Source organism: Bos mutus, chromosome 3 (assembly GCF_027580195.1).
Source record: "Bos mutus isolate GX-2022 chromosome 3, NWIPB_WYAK_1.1, whole genome shotgun sequence".
Taxonomy (NCBI): Eukaryota; Metazoa; Chordata; class Mammalia; order Artiodactyla; family Bovidae; genus Bos; species Bos mutus.
In genome coordinates this window covers 57,475,952-57,492,933 of record NC_091619.1, presented here as the reverse complement: position 1 = coordinate 57,492,933, position 16,982 = coordinate 57,475,952, and the positions used below count along the sequence as shown (strand labels likewise).

Below are 16,982 nucleotides of genomic sequence, written 5' to 3'. Positions count from 1 at the left end.
CCTAAATTTCAGCACCTCCTTAAACTGATAAAACTCAGCAAACATACACTTTCCTTTAAGAACTTCCCGACCCCGGAAATACTAGCTTAAGGACGGGGGTGGGAAGAGGAAGCTACTTCCGTTTCCGTACAGACCACAAGGAGCAAAAATACCATGGCGAAAGCCGGAGATAAGAGCGGCGGCAGCGGAAAGAAAGGCCTGAAACGCAAAGCCGCTACTGAAGAATCTCAGGAGGCTGCAGTCGGTGAGGATGGGACGACGGAAAGCGGGGTCCAACCCCCAAAGACGGCTGCCTTTCCTCCAGGATTTAGCATTTCGGAAATTAAGAACAAACAGCGGCGACACTTAATGTTCACGCGGTGGAAACAGCAACAGCGGAAGGTATGAGGCGGCGTAGTCGCCAGGGCGCGTGCGCCGTGTCGCTCTGGAGCCAGTGGGGTTGGGCGGACTGGATGATGCACATGCGTGGTCACCCCTGCCCGGGTCGCCGGCGGCGCTTATTAATCCGGAAGGGGTAGGGGCCAAGCAACCTTGCCCTGGTTCCTGCACCCTCATTTTTACCACACTCTCGGCTCAGCTTTCCGTCTGAGCAGCAAGGATTGCTTTCCTTGTCAGCTCTGCTGTCCTCGGTTGCGAAAGAAAGCAAGAAGTCTTGCTCTCCTAGTATTAAAAATTACTTTCCTGCCTGGCTTCTCTGCCCCCCGCCCCCACCCGCCAGAGTTAAAAGGCAAAAATCATGGTCTCCGATTTACCTCGTCAACCTAACGTTGGTTAATGCCTAAAATCTGCAATACAGGCAGTACAAACATCCAAAATGATCCTTCTCTGATTGCTGTAGCCGCTCTTACCGAAGTTAGACTGTAAAGTTTATAGAAATTGGATTTACTCTTTCCCGCACTGTCCTACAAATCTAGGAGGTAAACATATAGAGATAAAGCCCAAAGTCACGGTGCTTACTTGTGGTTAAATTACGCTTTGAAGCAAGTTGCTTATTGCATATCGCGGAAATTCATACACAATATTCTTTTTACTTGCCTGCTGCCTCTTGCTAGACTTGTTAAGGCCCTGCATAGTGTCTTATTTGTCGTAGGTGACAAAGTGCTATTGGAGTACCTGGAAGGGACAAAAAATCCATTTTGGTGCGCACGTATGGGGCAAGGGTGTCTTAGATTTCTTGGGTCTGTAATTTCTAATCGGAGACCTGGTGGATTGAGGATCAACAGGCGCTAGGGAAAAGAAATTTTTTATATTGTGTGTCAAGCATCCTGTTCAGAGGTCCCCAGAAGTTACAGATTTACAGTACATCCTGCAGATTCTGAATAATAAAATAATGTTTTGATTATAAAATGTTTGAATAGCTAATAATGGATTTATTGTAAACAGTGTGAAAATTCTCATTATCATTATTTTTAGCTCTTTTCAAGAGAAGCCACCAGATTAGCCGGAAGTTTCTTTAGGTTGCAACTTGTTAGGAATGCAAAATAACAAAAGCTTGTTAACTTGTTTAGTATACATTTTGCACTTTCACTTTATTTGAGGCTTTAGAGTAAAAGATAAAGCTAATGAAATTTTAAATATTCAAATTTGTCAATTTAGATTATTTTGAGGGAGCAAGATTATCTGGTTTACAATAACTTGGGTGTGAAAATCTAAATCTGGATGTTTATTTTAATACAGTTCTAAGACTGGTCAGTTTAAATATTCATAGCATTAGTAATTTCATTATGTGTTTGCAATGTAAATAGTAGTTTCTCAATATTGTTCTTTTTTTTTTTAATCCTTTAGGAGAAATTGGCAGCTAAGAAAAAACTTAAAAAAGAGAGAGAGGCTCTTGGTGATAAGGTAAATAAAATTTTTAGTCCTCTGCTTTATATCTTGTATTAAGGAATGTTCCCTGATATTTACATTGAATCACTTTATTTTAAAATTTATTATGAAATATTTTGAATGTTTAAAATGATGTAAAAACAATACAGCACACCCCTTTCTATCCTTTACTCAAGAAATTATGCATTCATAAATAGTGTTCAAGTGTCTAATGTGGTATTTTCTGATTGCTTTCCCCTCCAGAGACAACCACTCATTGGGACTTCCCTGGCAGTCCAGTGGTTAAGATTCCACACTTCCCCTGCAGGAGGCAAGGGTTTGATCCTCGATTGATTGGGGAACTAAAATCCCTTTGTCCCGAAGCAGGGTCAAAAAAAAGAACAATAAATCATGAAATTGCTTTTTATTATTCCCATGCACTTTCTTTGTTTCCTTTATTATGTTTGTGTGCATAAACAGTAAATACAGTAGTAGTGGTATTTTGCATGTTTTCAAAATTTCAAAATGGTGTATATACTTCCAGCTTGCTTGTTTTACTTTATGTGTTTGAGAGGCAGAGACACATTATCCCTGACTGGGAATGGAGAAGATCCCCACCATAGGCCTGTAACTGGGGTTCTTCAGACTTGAAGCAAAGGCATTTTATTATGCTAGGCTGAAGAAAGGCATGGTAGGGCCTCTTCTGTTGTAGGGTTGGGATGTGTGAGAATGAGAGCTGACACAGAGGGTATAAACCTGTGAAGAGTGAGAATGGGGAGTAGGAGGAAGGTGAGACACCTGAGTGGATTGTGGCAAAGAAGAGAGCATCAAGAAAGGATTTAGCTATTTTTGTGATACTGACAAAAAATGAAATCTTTCTATTGAAAAATTTAAAAAGAACTATTGAATGCTTCTGCATTACTGCACAGCTAAGTTATTTTCATTTTATTTACAGTTCTAGGTTGCATTTTATACTTGAAAAATTTTTTAAATGTTCAATTCCCCCCTTCCTCCCATCTCTTAACTTAAGATGGAGTACCAAGTAATAATAAGCATTTGTGAGGAACGGAAAAATACAGACTATATACATATACTGTATACAAACTAAATACTACTTTTTCGTGAATTCTCTTGAATGGTATTAGATTAAATCACAAGAAATTCCAATATTAAGACTGTTTTCACCTGCAAAATCCTATCAAGCAGTGTTAGTCTCTTTTTAATTCAGTAATCAGTTAGTTACAGCAAATTAATATGCTGATCACCATTTGAAAATATCACCATTCTTGTTTTTGGATTGATAGATGATCTAGAACTGCCTCTTTTTAAAAAATTACTTAAAACTTAATATTTATTTATTAAAATAATAAAGAATTCCTAAATAGTTTGTCAGGTCATATTCATCTCTGTTAGTGTACATGTATTTTAGATTAGTTTTAATCATGTATGGTTATGGTTTTGTGTTCTTGCTCCTTAGAATTTCATTTACACAATTTCTTGATCTAAGCGGAGTGTGTGTGATTGCTGATGCTAACGGTATTCCATTCAGTTGGCGATGCTGTAGTCATCATCTTGTTGTTGGACATTTGCCCTATTTACTGTTCATTTCCTCTAACCATAGTGATTATACATATTTCTTTGTATAAATTGCTCCCCTTTTCTGTCCTTACCAGAAATTCTCTAAACTAGAATTACTAGTTCAGCAGAAAGATACAGATTTGTAGCCTTTGTTAGATATTTCTGAATAGCTTTCTGAAAGTATTCGAACAAAGCTACCTAAATATGTACCTTTGTAATTTTTCTGTTATGTTTGATATTTTTCATCTTTGTGAATAATATTACATCTTGAATTCGGTTTTCTCTTTCTGCCACTTTTGCCTGGTTTTAAGCCATTTTATCCTGGCAGCAGTTCTTCCAGTAAGTGCATGTGTGTGCTCAGAGAGTTAAAAAGCCTCTTACTCAGTATTGTTACTAGGACTGATGTAGCAGTGGGCTGAATGAGAAACAGGTTGACTTTTTGCATTATTTGCAGATTTTTATTCTTCCCCAAGCATAATGCAAAATTATTAATGTGAAATGCTTCCCACACTTAACATTTTTTTCTTTTATTTAGGCTCCACCAAAGCCTGTACCCAAGACTATTGACAACCAGCGAGTGTATGATGAAACCATAGTAGATCCTAATGATGAAGAGGTAAATGTTAGAAGTCTTAAATAAATTTGGGTAATCACATTTGATAAATTATCTGTTCTTATGCCAGTGTTTAAAGTACTAGCTGGTGAAGTTGTATTAATGGATTGATTTAGCTATAATGCTGGCATGTTATCTTATTATTTGTTGAAGATCATTTCATAATTGGGTTTTCCAACAATGCTATAGAAAAAGTCAATTATTTATTTCTCAAAAGGTATTTTATGCTTAGATAAACTTGTCATTTAATCAATAACATTTCCAGTGTTTTTTAATGTCATTTGAAAAGCAGTCCTTGTTTTATAAATTTTTACTATAGATATGTGTAGTATTTGTTAGACATTTTGACAGCTAAGGTAATCTGATGCTATTTTTATGTGTGTCCATATAAAACTCCTGGTTTCAAGATAATTTTTCACTTTTCCCTTTAGTTTGCAACAGTACAGTGAAAGAGTCAAGGTTTTACAACACATTCATGTACTTAATTATCAGAAACGGATTTCTCTTATTAGAGTGAGAAAGGAAATCAGTTTCTTTCTTCCACTCTTCCTTCTTTATCCCTCTTACGTAACCAGTTTCCCAGCACCATTTTTGAAGTAGTACAGCCTTTCTCATAGTAAATTTTAGTGCTGTGTGATATATTAGTTGTCCGTGTGTGCTGAGTGTTTTTTTTTGGTAGCTTGTCACTGGATTGGTTCTTTAGTTTCTTAATTATTTAGCTTCATGGTAAGTTTTGATAGCTGTGAGGGAAAGATGCCCCTTGCCATTCCCGTTCTCAAATCCCTCTCTTCAAGAGTGTTCTCTTCCTGGATCTTTCATCTTCCATATAAAAGTATGAATCATACAAAATCAGATCAGTGTCAGAATCTAGGTAGTATTGGGTTGGCCAAAAAGTTCATGCGGGGTTTTCTGTGTCATCTTAACGGAATGTTTTACAGAACAAACTTCTTGTCCAACCCTATATGTGTGTGTGTATATATATCCACTATATATATATATATATATATAGTATATATGCACGTAGGTAGGTAGTGAAGTGGCTCAATTGTGTCCAACTCTTTGAGACCCCATTGACTCTAGACTACCAGGCTCCTCCATCCATGGGATTTTCCTGGCACGAGTCACTGGAGAGGGTTGCCATTTCCTTCTCCAGGAGATTTTCCCCAACCCAGGGATTGAACCCGCGTCTCCCACGTTGTAGGCAGATGCTCTACCGTCTGAACCACCAGGGAAGTCTTAGTATATATGTATGTATGTATGTATATATATCTTATTTCAGTTCAGTTCATTCAGTCGTGTCTGACTCTTTGCGACCCCATGGACCGCAGCATGCCAGGCCTCTCTGTCCATCACTAACTTCCAGAGTTTACTCAACTCATGTCCATTAAGTCTGTGATGCCATCCAACCATCTCATCCTCTCTTGTCCCATTCTTCTCCCTCCTTTAGTCTTTCCCAGCATCAGGGTCTTTTCAGATGAGTCAGTTCTTCACATAAGGTGACCAAAGTATTGGAGTTTTAGCTTCAGCATCAGTCCTTCCAGTGAATATTCAGGACTTTTTTCCTTTGGATGGACTGGTTGAATCTCCTTTCTGTCCAAGGGACTCTCAAGAATCTTCTCCAACACCACAGTTAAAAAGCATCAATTCTTCAGTGTTCAGCTTTCTTTATAGTCCAACTCTCAGATCCATACATGACTATTAGAAAAACCATAGCTTTGACTAGATAGACCTTTGTTGGCAGTACTATAATGTGTCTGCTTTTTAATAGGCTATCTAGGATGGTCATAGCTTTTCTTCCAGGGAGCAAGCATCTTTTAATTTCATTGCTGCCATCAGCATCTGCAGTGATTTTGGAGCCTCCCAAAATAGAGTCTGCCACTGTTTCCATTGTTTGCCCATCTATTTGCCATGAAGTGATGGGACCAGATGCCATGGTCTTAATTTTCTGAATGCTGAGTTTTAAGCCAGCTTTTTCACTCTCCTCTCTCACTTTCATCAAGAGGCTCTTTAGTTCTCCTTCACTTTCTCCCATAAGGGTGGTGTCATCTGCATATCTGAAGTTATTGATATTTCTCCTGGCAGTCTTGATTCCAGCTTATGCTTCATCCACCCCAGTGTTTCTCATGATGTATTCTGCATATAAGTTAAATAAGTTGGGTGACATTATACAGCCTTGACGTACTCCTTTTCCTATTTGGAACCAGTCTGTTGTTCCATGTCCAGTTCTAACTGTTGCTTCTTAACCTGCATACAGATTTCTGAAGAGGCAGGTCATGTGGTCTGGTATTCCAATCTCTTTCAGAATTTTCCACATTTTGTCATGATCCACACAGTCAAAGGTTTTGGTGTAGTCAATAAAGCAAAAGTAGATGTTTTTCTGGAACTCTCTTACTTTTTCGATGATCCAGTGGATGTTGGCAGTTTGATCTCTGGTTCCTCTGCCTTTTCTAAATCCAGCTTGAACATCTGGAAGTTCGTGGTCCATGGACTATTAAAGCCTGGCTTGGAGAATTTTGAGCATCACTTTGCTAGTGTATGAGATGAGTGCGATTGTGAGGTAGTTTGAGCATTCTTTGGCATTGCCTTTCTTTGGGATTAGAATGAAAACTGACCTTTTACAGTCCTGTGGCCAATGCTGAGTTTTTCAGATTTGCTGACATATTGAGTGCAGCACTTTCACAGCATCATCTTTTAGGATTTGAAATAGCTCAACTGGAATTCCATCACCTCCAGTAGTTTTGTTCTTAGTGATGCTTCCTAACGCCCGCTTGACTATGCATTCCAGAATGTCTGGCTCTAGGTGAGTGACCACACCATTGTGATTATCTGGGTTGTGAAAATCTTTTTTGTATAGATCTTGTGTGTATTCTTGCCACCTCTTCTTAATATCTTCTGCATCTGTTAGGTCCATACCATTTCTGTTTTTTATTGTGCCCATCTTAGCATGAAATGTTTGCTTGGTACCTCTAATTTTGCTTCACGGGGCCTTTAAATACTGAAAATGTATTTCAGTGAATATCATTGTTTTCTTCATACAAGTTATACACATAAATCTTGTTAGAACTATTCCTGGGTATCATATTTTTTTCTTATTAGTATAAATCACATCTCTCTGAAAACTATTTGATTTGCTGATTTACAAAAATGAGATTGATTTTTGAATCATGATCTTTTAATCAGAATTCGCTAATAATTTTTCTGAATGGTTTCATTTGATGTTTAGGTAATCATTTCTGCAAATATGTTTTTGTTTCTTTCAAACCATTAACAATTTCTTTTGTGCTTGCTAGAACTGCACCATAATGTCAAATAAATTTTAAAAAGTAGTATTATCCTCTCTGCCGTGTTAGTAATTTTAAAGAATACTTCCAGTGTATCATCATTAATGCATGTGTCATTAGTGGTAGATTTTCCTTATGAGTTATGGAAATTCCATTCTTTTTTTTTGCTGCTTTGTTTGTTTAATGAATGAATTAGAAAGTTAGATGTCTTTCCTGCAAATATTAAGATAATTTATGCACTTTTCTGCAAAAATATTGAGATGAATATCCAGTTTTCTCCTTTATTCAGTAATTTAATAAATGAAATGGACTTTCTAGTGTTAAACCTGTTCTATTCATGGGGTAAATCCAATTTAGTTAAGGTGTTTTATCTTCTTAAAATTTTGTTTTGGTTTGTTAAATGCATTGTTTAGAATATGCTCATGAGTGAGACTGAAGTAATACCATTTTCATTCCTAAACTTGTTTATTTGAGCTTTCACCAGAGACATACCTGTTTTGTTATTCTTTTCAAGTTACTATTTTATTTCTCTATTAAATGTTTTCTAATTCACTTATATCTCCTCTTACCTTTATTATTTCTTCTATACTCTGAGTTTATTCTATTTTTGTTTATTTGATTAACTCCATTTTCATCTTTTTATGATGAGCAGTTATGGTCATAAAATTCACATTTGCTATAGCCCACAAGTTTTAAGATGCATTTCTTTCATCATCTATATCTGAGTACCTCTTCTAATGAAAGATGATTTCTTCTTGCTTGCTGTATTTTTTTAGTTCATTGCCCCCCTCCCCCCAATCCTTATTTTTTCTTTCTTTCTACTCACTTGGGGTTTTAGTTGCTCTAGCTTCCTAAGATGGAAGCTTAAATTATTGATTTTATTTTTTCTTTCTAATATAAGCATATAAAACTCTGGTGTTCGCCCAAGCACTGCTTTAACCACCTTCCATACATTTTGGTGTGTTTGTGGTGTTTTCATTTTCATTCTGTAGAAGATATTTTCTGTTTTCTCTGGTGATTTCTTCTTTGGCTTACAATTTTCAAGAAGTATATTGTTTAATTTCCAAATATTTGAGGATTTCCCCAATTTCTGCTGCTGATTTCTAATTCAATTTTATCGTGGTCTGGGACATATTTTGTTTCATTTCAGTCCTTTTCAATTGAATAAATGTCCTAGCATAAGGTCTATTCTGGAGAATGATTTATCACAATCTAAAGAGTTTACACACAAAACACGCCTGCAAAGTCTCATGTTTACCTTCAGCATTACCTGTTTACAGTCCTCTTCTTTCCTGCCTCTGGGTCATCCAGTATTGTTCTCTTTCACCTTGCAGGATTTTCTTAAGCCTTTGTTTTTATAGCAGGTCTGAGATCTAATTATCTCAGTTTTTGTCTTTTTAAAAGCGTTTATTTTGCCTTTTTTTTTTTTTTTAATTTTGTGGGACATAGAATCCTTGGTTGACCTGTTTTTTTCTTTGAACTTGTTCCATTGAATTTTGACCTTCACTATTTCTTGTCATTACATTTTTCCCCTGCACATGATTTATTAAAATTTTCTGGGTTTTTTTGGCTTTTACCGTCTGACACTGGTGTGTTTAGGTATTGTTCTTTTTTTTAATTCTACTTAATGTTTGTTGAGTTTGGACCTGTCAGTTAAGTTTTTAATCCATTATTTCTTGAAATTTTTTTTTTCTGCCATCTTCTGTCCCTGAGGGATTTCCTTTTAACACACTGTTGAAATGGTTAACATTATCCGAAACATTTCTGCAGCTTTGCTCTTTTTGCTATGATTGTGTTCTCCATCCTTCAGATTGGATCGTTAGTAATCTGTTTTCAAGATTATTGATTTTTCTGCATCTTAGATCTATTTTACAATATTTTTACAGGCTAAAAAAGCCTGTATTTTTCCTTAATTCCTTGGATATATTTGTTATGACGGCTTTGAAATTGTCACTAAATTCACCATCTGGACCCATTCGGTCAGTTTTTATTGACTTCTCTTCCTAATTATACATCATACTTTTCTGTTTCTTTGTATATCTAATATCTTGGTTGAAAATTGGACACTTTTGGAAAACATTGCAGTAACTCTGGATTATTTTTATTTTCTTTTACAGGTTATTGATTTTTTTGTTGTTGTTTTAGTAACTTGTCTGGACTTAAACTGGAATCTCTCTGACAGTAGCATTACACTACTGCTTAATTTGTGTTATTTTTAACCTTCTTTCCTAGAGATTTTTCCCTGTGTTTGTGTGACTCAATGGTCAGCCACTGATTTGGGTAGAGGTTGCATTGTGAAACCTTGGGCGCCCAAGACATACATACCCTCTGCCAACTGCGGTGCGTGTGGATTGAGGAATGCATTCAAAGTTGCAGCCTTTCTCACGTTTCCCTTGTCTTTCATGTGCACTGGATTCTCAGGTCTCTCTTATGTGTAGCTTAGTTGTCAGTCAAGGATTTGGGGAGAGATTATGTCAATTTGTCTACGATTTTTTCACTTCCAGAGCGCTCATTTAAATTTCTGGCAGAATTACACCTACCCTGAACTAGGCCTGTAACCTTGGACTGGCGAAGCCAAGTTCACCTGCCCATCCTCGATTCTGGTCTACCACCTCTGGATCCAGGATTGCTGGTTCTCGCTTACTATTAGTCCTGAAGTTGATAAAGTTACTGTTTTCACCACCCAGGTTGATACGGGAAATGGAATAGCTCTAGGCAAGATTCTTGATGTTACTTGCCCACAAATGGATCCATTTTTCTAGAATGAATGCATCTCAGTTTCTTGAAATTATTTTTGACAGTTTTTTTTTTTTCCAGTTTTATATTAGTATTCTTCATCTAGAAAATTATCCAACCTCTTCATGTTGCCATTAACCTGACCTTCCTGGGCCCTCTTTAAATCACGAGTCAGCTAGATACCCAGTGTTATAGAATCCTACTAGAATTGCTTGTAAAATGCTGGCCCAGTAGTGTTTGATGTAAAGTTATCTCTCTTTCTGTTTTCAGGTTGCTTATGATGAAGCTACAGATGAATTTGCTTCTTACTTCAACAGACAGACTTCTCCCAAGATTCTCATCACTACATCAGATAGACCTCATGGGGTAAACATATCAATTACTATAGTTCTTGAATTCTTAATTTTCTTACATAGGTTATTTAAAATAACTTCGTTCAGAAGAGTTAAATTTTTAGTAATTGCCTTAGGTAATGTCTGTAAATAAGCTAAATATATCGGTGATGTGATGTAGGTTCACCAAGTGTGATTCTTCATGATAGGCTTTCTCAGCCTCAGCACTGTGTAAACATTTTGGGCTGGATTTTTTTATTGTTCAGATTGTCCTGTTCATTATAGGATGTTCAGCAGCATTTCTGGCCTCTATCCACTAGATACCCATAGCAGCCAACTTCTACCACTACCATCAGTCATGACCACCAAAAATGTTTCCAGATATTTCCAAACATCCCTTGATGACAAAATTGTCCTTAGTGGAGAATGACTGCTTTAGGTAGATCAGCCTTTGATGGAGGATGAAACTGGATTTCATTCTTCCCTAGCCTTGCTCTCTATTAATAACACTATAATGATTACTTCTTTCCTTATAAATATATGCCACTTAGATTTTTATTCTTTTTCATTTTTGAGGATTTTGTTATTTTGTTTTATAGAGAACAGTACGACTCTGTGAACAGCTCTCTACAGTTATTCCAAATTCGCATGTTTATTACAGAAGAGGACTGGCTCTGAAAAAAATTATTCCACAGTGCATCTCAAGAGATTTCACAGACCTGATTGTTATTAATGAAGATCGTAAAATACCAAGTATCCTTTGTTCTTTTTAAGGCGTTTTCTTGTCTCCCCTTCACCCCCTTTTAAGATATATTTAAAAGAATAAGAAAAACTTTTAGAACATAATTTTTTCAACCAGAGAATTATAGATCTCTATTCCAGACTCTGAACTGATTTTTCCTTTTCACTCTGCAAGCATTTGTTAAGGACATGCTATAAGCAAGACATTATTTGTTAGTAAAAGATAAACAAGAGAAAGTCAGCTTCAGGGAATTGATAATCTAGTAGGATAAAATAGATATGTAAACAAACAAAAATATTGTGTAGATAGTACAATTACAGAGGGAAATAGAGTATACAGTACAAACTTTGGTAAAAATCTGCCCTGGGGACATTAGGGAAGAAGTACTTGACAGAAAAAGACGCCTAAACCCTGTCTAGGTGGATATGGGTGAATGAGGTAAGGCAGAGGAAGAATACCTATTGCAAAAATATAACTGAAAAGATAGAGGCATGAAGGTGCTCTCCCAGTTGGGGATCTGCAACTATTTTGATATGGCTAGATTTTGTGTTGCCAGAAGTGGTGTCACAATATTGCATTTTTGAAGTAGGTATTTGGGCCCATATTATGTATTTCAGATACCAAGAATAATCTGTCCTTTTACTATGATTCTCAGATCCAAGGTGAATGTATTACCTCAACCCTAGGTATTTCTTCCTATTTTGAGATAAGAGATCATACAAAGGATGCCTAGATTTGTTTTTGTCATTGATGTTGTTTTACTTACTCATTGCCTGTGAACTCAGTAACTTTAAAGATGGCCAACTGAATGTCAAAATTATTAAAATTACTAAGGATTTATAAACAATGGGGATAGTACTTCCATGCTGCCAGGATAACATTTTAAAAAAATCAACAAATACTGCTTTTTAAAAAATAATGGTCCACAATCTATTTTTTTCCATCTAAATAACTTTTATGGTGTTTATTGTTTTCAGTATAAGTTAATTAAAGACATCCACTTGATCAGTCGTGTCCGACTCTTTGCGACCCCATGGACTGTAGCCCATCAGGCTTCTATGTCCATGGGACTTTTCAGGCAAGAATACTGGAGTGGGTAGCCATTTCCTTCTCTAAGTATCCCCTTGTACCAGTTGCCTTTCAGAGACTTTTAAGACTGAACTAGCTTTGTATTGTCAGTCATTTTATAATTTGGCTGGATTGTGAGTTTAGAAAAAAAGTCTCTTGAATACTTAATCTATTCCAGAAGAGATCTGCTTTGAAGATAGTAATCCCTGCCCTTTTAAAACATGTTGTCCCCACCTCCACCCCGCAATGAGGTTTCAAGACCTTTGTTCCTCTGTTTGGGGCAGTACTTCCTCACTTTCACTTTTTTCCTCTTCCTTATTTCTAAATGGAAGTTTGACGTAGAGAGCAGCTTATATAGGGTGTTTTACATTCCTGGCCTTTGAGTCGGTCATAACAAAGTAACTTTCACATCAGTGGTGACAAAATGCCTCTATGTATTTCTGACTGCAAATTACCAGCTAAGGTCTAGGACTCAGGTATAATCCCACCCCAGTTTAGATACGCCGTGTAGCACTTGAATGAATCTTCCTGACCCTTCTCAAACTCTTCATTGCTAAAATCATGACTGAAAATCGGGATGAGTCCTGTGTGGCATGGTTTGTGTTAGAGATTAGGAATAACATAAGTAACGCCTTTTGTACAGTGCAGGTACTTAGGAATTGATACATTTGGATTTTGTACTTTCTTTTGACACAAACCACAACTTAGTGGAAATTTCTAGAAAAGATTCAAGCCTTGATTTAGGTTAAATGACTTCTACTTCTCTTAATCCCCTTAAGATTTTATGATTTTTTTTTTGTAGTACAAATGATATAGAAATACTTTTGGCTGTACCTCATGAGTATAGCCAAACCTTGAAGCGAAGGGAAGTATTCAAATATTTACTAATAATCTGCTGTGTAGTAGGCATAGTATCTGTCAGAAGTAGATCTTAGAGTTAATGGATTCATTGGGAAGAAAGGCATTTGCGTAATTGTAACTCAAATGACAAGTGCTATAGTAACAGAGCTGAGAATATTTACAGCTTAATTTTGACTGTAAAAAGAGATGGCATTTGAAGCAGGCCTTAATTGATGAGTAAAATATTGTAGATACTTGAAATAGCATAAGCAAAAAGCACACGATAGGATTAATGTTTATGGTGTATTAGAGAGACTGTCGGTGTCTACCAGTTATGAAACGATGTAGAGATAGGTTATTAATAAAAGGGTAGTGCAGAGCCGCAGTTTGAGTGCTATGCTGATGTTTTTATAGATGAGTCTGTTGAGAGTAGTTTCAAACTACCTATAGCTGGCAAAACTATCAAGGCATCTAGTTTTTCACTTAGCACATAAGAAGCTATGAGAAACCACAAATACAATGGCACAGCCGAGTCCCATAGCTTATTACTTACAGAACCAAGGCCTAAATCCAACTTGATTAGCCTATATTAGGAGACAGATGTTCTTGAAGTGGTGAAAGAAGTCAGACCAAGCAGGATAGTGTTTTCCTAAGCTGGGTGGAAAAATCTCAAGGACCTCAAATAAGACAGACAGTAACACCTGGGGTAAAAGAGGCAGCTATAGAAGTGAGGAATTTATGAAGGTAAAAGCAATAAATGGGATCTGGTGGTGGGAGAGGAAGAAGTTGAAGATGATAACCACCATAGTTTCTAATTTAATAAATGAATGGGAGAATGTTGATGTCTTTTAAAGATGGCAACATCTGTTTTATAAAACTTATATTGTGTGCAGATACTTGTAAGTCTAGTTCTGACCTCCTTTTAAGGTTAAGTATTTGAAAGAATCAAGTTGTGCTACAAAGGCTTGAGCTGCATTCCAAACTTTTAAAGCCCTTGGGCAGCTAGCCTTGATTGTAGGTAGTTATTTTATATTTCATTTGTAATTTACAGTTTATAGCCTAATTCTGTTTGTGGTAGGGTAAGTGGTTAATTAATTGGTTGATTTTAAACTGTAGTACAGTAGTCCCAAGAATTAAGACCTTGTCTCTTGAGAACACTAATAACCTTGATTTCCAGAAGATGTATCTGGACTTAGGGGATATTCAAAACTGCATATCCTGGCCTTACAAATGTATGAAAGGTATATACAGACTATATTCCATTTGTGGTGCTACAGTTATGCTAGAATCTTATCCTTATTCCTGTATTATAGTAGTGGATTTTAGCTCTTTTCGTTTACTTCAGTGCTTAACATAATCTGTCTTTCTGAAAGATTCGGGTTGATTTATGTCTTTTGAGTTTTGGGTATGGTGTGAAAATCAAGTCAAAGGAATACATGCACCCACTTATTCACCTGATAGGTGAATTACCTACAGATTTTAGGAGCCTTCGGGCATACAAAGGACTATTTAAACAGCTTAAAGTTTAGATTACAGAGTTCAGTGTGTCCTTAGCTTTTTGAACAGATGGATTAATTCTGAGTCACCTGCCCAATGGCCCAACTGCTCACTTTAAAATGAGCAGTGTTCGTTTGCGTAAAGAAATTAAGGTGAGTTTTATGCATTCCTTGACTGGCACCGGTCTCCTCACAGTATGATTAGTATATGCTGTAATCTGTAGATTAATTGATTTAATTTGGGGGTGGGGCTGCTTGGTTTTGTAATGCTGTGTGGTGAGTGGGAGCTTCTCTGGTTGTGGTGCACTGGCTTCTTGCAGTGGCTTCTCTCCTTGTGCAGCATGGGCTCTAGGCACGCAGGCTTAAGTAGTTGTGACTCAAGGGCTCTAGAGCACAGGCTCTGTAATTGCGCATGGGCTTAGCCACTCCACGGCATGTGGGATCTTCCCAGATCAGAGAGGCTATCTATGTAATTTGTCACTAAGATAACTAAAATGTTTCAATGTCATGTAAATTCTAAAACTTCAAACTGCAATGAGATGTATTTTTGCTACTTTCTTGTGACTTTTCATCATTTTTCTAGAGAAGAGGCAAAGACCCAACAGAACACATACCAGAAATAATTTTGAACAATTTTACAACACGACTGGGTCATTCTATTGGACGTATGTTTGCATCTCTCTTTCCCCATAATCCTCAGTTTATTGGAAGGCAGGTTGCCACATTCCACAATCAACGGGATTATATCTTCTTCAGATTTCACAGGTGAGTAAAGTGCTTTAACTCCTTGGACTTTGACTTCAATTATGAAACACGTTTGCTATATAAACCTGTTTCCCAATGTATTCTGACAAGTACTGTAGATGAGAAATTAAAACTGACATATTAAAGAAGAATAGTTGGGTTCATTCAGACTGACTTCCTTAACTCTTTTTCTTTAAGATACATATTCAAGAGCGAAAAGAAAGTGGGAATTCAGGAACTTGGACCACGTTTTACCTTAAAATTAAGATCTCTTCAGAAAGGAACCTTTGATTCTAAATATGGAGAATATGAATGGGTCCATAAGGTATGTGCTTACTCTATGAAAAGCCATTTAGGCAATTTTAAAAAGGATGGAATGAGAATAAAACCATGCACTTTAAGTTTTGAGTATTTATACCTTAAATTATGCTTGTGCATTTATTCCCATGAGTTAAAACTAATCTCTGATATAGCATTCTGGTCTAGAGATTAATCTTTGTTCACCTAAAACATCCCTAAAGATCAGTGGTTTGAAAGGTGGACCAGTACCATCACCTAAGAACTTGTTACAAAGGCAAACTGTTGGGCCATAGACCTGCTCAATCACTAGCTTGGGGAGTGGGCCAGCAGTCTGTTTATAAACCTGTTATAATGATTCTGCTGCATGCTTGAGAATTATTGCTACAGAGAAGTTTGGAGATCATTTTAAATCATAAATGAAAATGGTACTTTAAAAATACATAGGCCTGACTTTAAAATTATATATATATGCACACACAGACCTGAAGATTTAAATTCAGTCTCAGAGACAAACCAAGAATGTTTTGCACTATTACCTATGAATGTTAACTTTTTTTTTCCCCCTCCCCAGCCCCGGGAAATGGATACAAGTAGAAGAAAATTCCATTTATAAAGGACTGAGAGGATGGTATTAAACTGTGCTGAACAGGCCTGGAGTTTATGAAACAAGACTTCTCAAAATGGCAGTTACTGATTTTATAAACGGTCTTTCATATCTGAACAAAGTATCAAGTGCCATGAATTACCACTATTTATGTAGCAAATAAAAAGGTCATTTTGTTAAGAGTTTGTAAGTTTCCTAAAATCTAATTCTCTTATTTTTAGGTAACTGTGAATAAACTGGAATCAAGATTCAAACTAACATTCCCATTTGTACTTTCATGGAACATGTGGGCTGCTGAGAAATACAGTGCTTTGGTAGATACTGTGTAACCTAACCTACTGGTTTTCTATCAGACTAGTATTCATAGTTTCAATTCTGTTTCCTGAAAACACATATTTTGGGCCAGGTGTCTAAGATGTTTTAATTTCTTTAAGCCTTTCAAGAAGGATAAAAAGTTTTAAAGCAAGATGGCTTCCTAAGGACTTAAGAACAAAAGTTACAAATTACTGATGCTTACTTTTTTGGTTCCTTTTTTCCTTAGTACTTCTTTACCTCATTACATTGTACTCTAGGGCTCCATTCAGGAATTAACTCAGGCTCTGAAATTTTTCTCACATCTTAAAATGGAATTATGTCTAGTCTTTACTATCCTTATTAGGAGAGCCACCTAATATGAAGTAACACCCAACAAAGGAGTTTATTAAAAAGTTAACCATGTAAATAACTCATGAACAGAAACTAGTATTATTAGCAGCCTTCTCCTGACCTTAAAAAAATAACTTTGCAGTCTTTAATTCTCTAGTAATCTTGTAAATACATGGCATAAAGTTATGAGATGAATG

At 36.4% G+C, this 16,982-nt stretch overlaps 1 protein-coding gene and 1 long non-coding RNA gene across 3 annotated transcripts in view; one reads left to right on the top strand and one right to left on the bottom strand.

The window, feature by feature from the left end:
* The window catches only part of LOC138987236 (uncharacterized), a 13,530-nt gene extending 13,175 nt beyond the window's left edge, over window positions 1-355 (bottom strand). For both annotated transcript variants that reach the window (XR_011463686.1, XR_011463687.1), the window contains exon 1: window positions 153-355. This is a non-coding gene — a long non-coding RNA (uncharacterized lncRNA). The remainder of the gene's footprint in view (window positions 1-152) is intronic.
* On the top strand, window positions 148-16,911 carry RPF1 (ribosome production factor 1 homolog). The gene is made up of 9 exons (XM_005887415.3): window positions 148-381; window positions 1,786-1,842; window positions 3,920-4,000; window positions 10,285-10,380; window positions 10,946-11,099; window positions 14,563-14,645; window positions 15,076-15,257; window positions 15,435-15,561; window positions 16,108-16,911. The coding sequence occupies exons 1-9, from the start codon at window positions 154-156 to the stop codon at window positions 16,147-16,149; spliced, it is 1,050 nt and encodes a 349-aa protein (XP_005887477.1). The 5' UTR covers window positions 148-153; the 3' UTR covers window positions 16,150-16,911.
* Window positions 16,912-16,982: the final 71 nt, after the last annotated feature.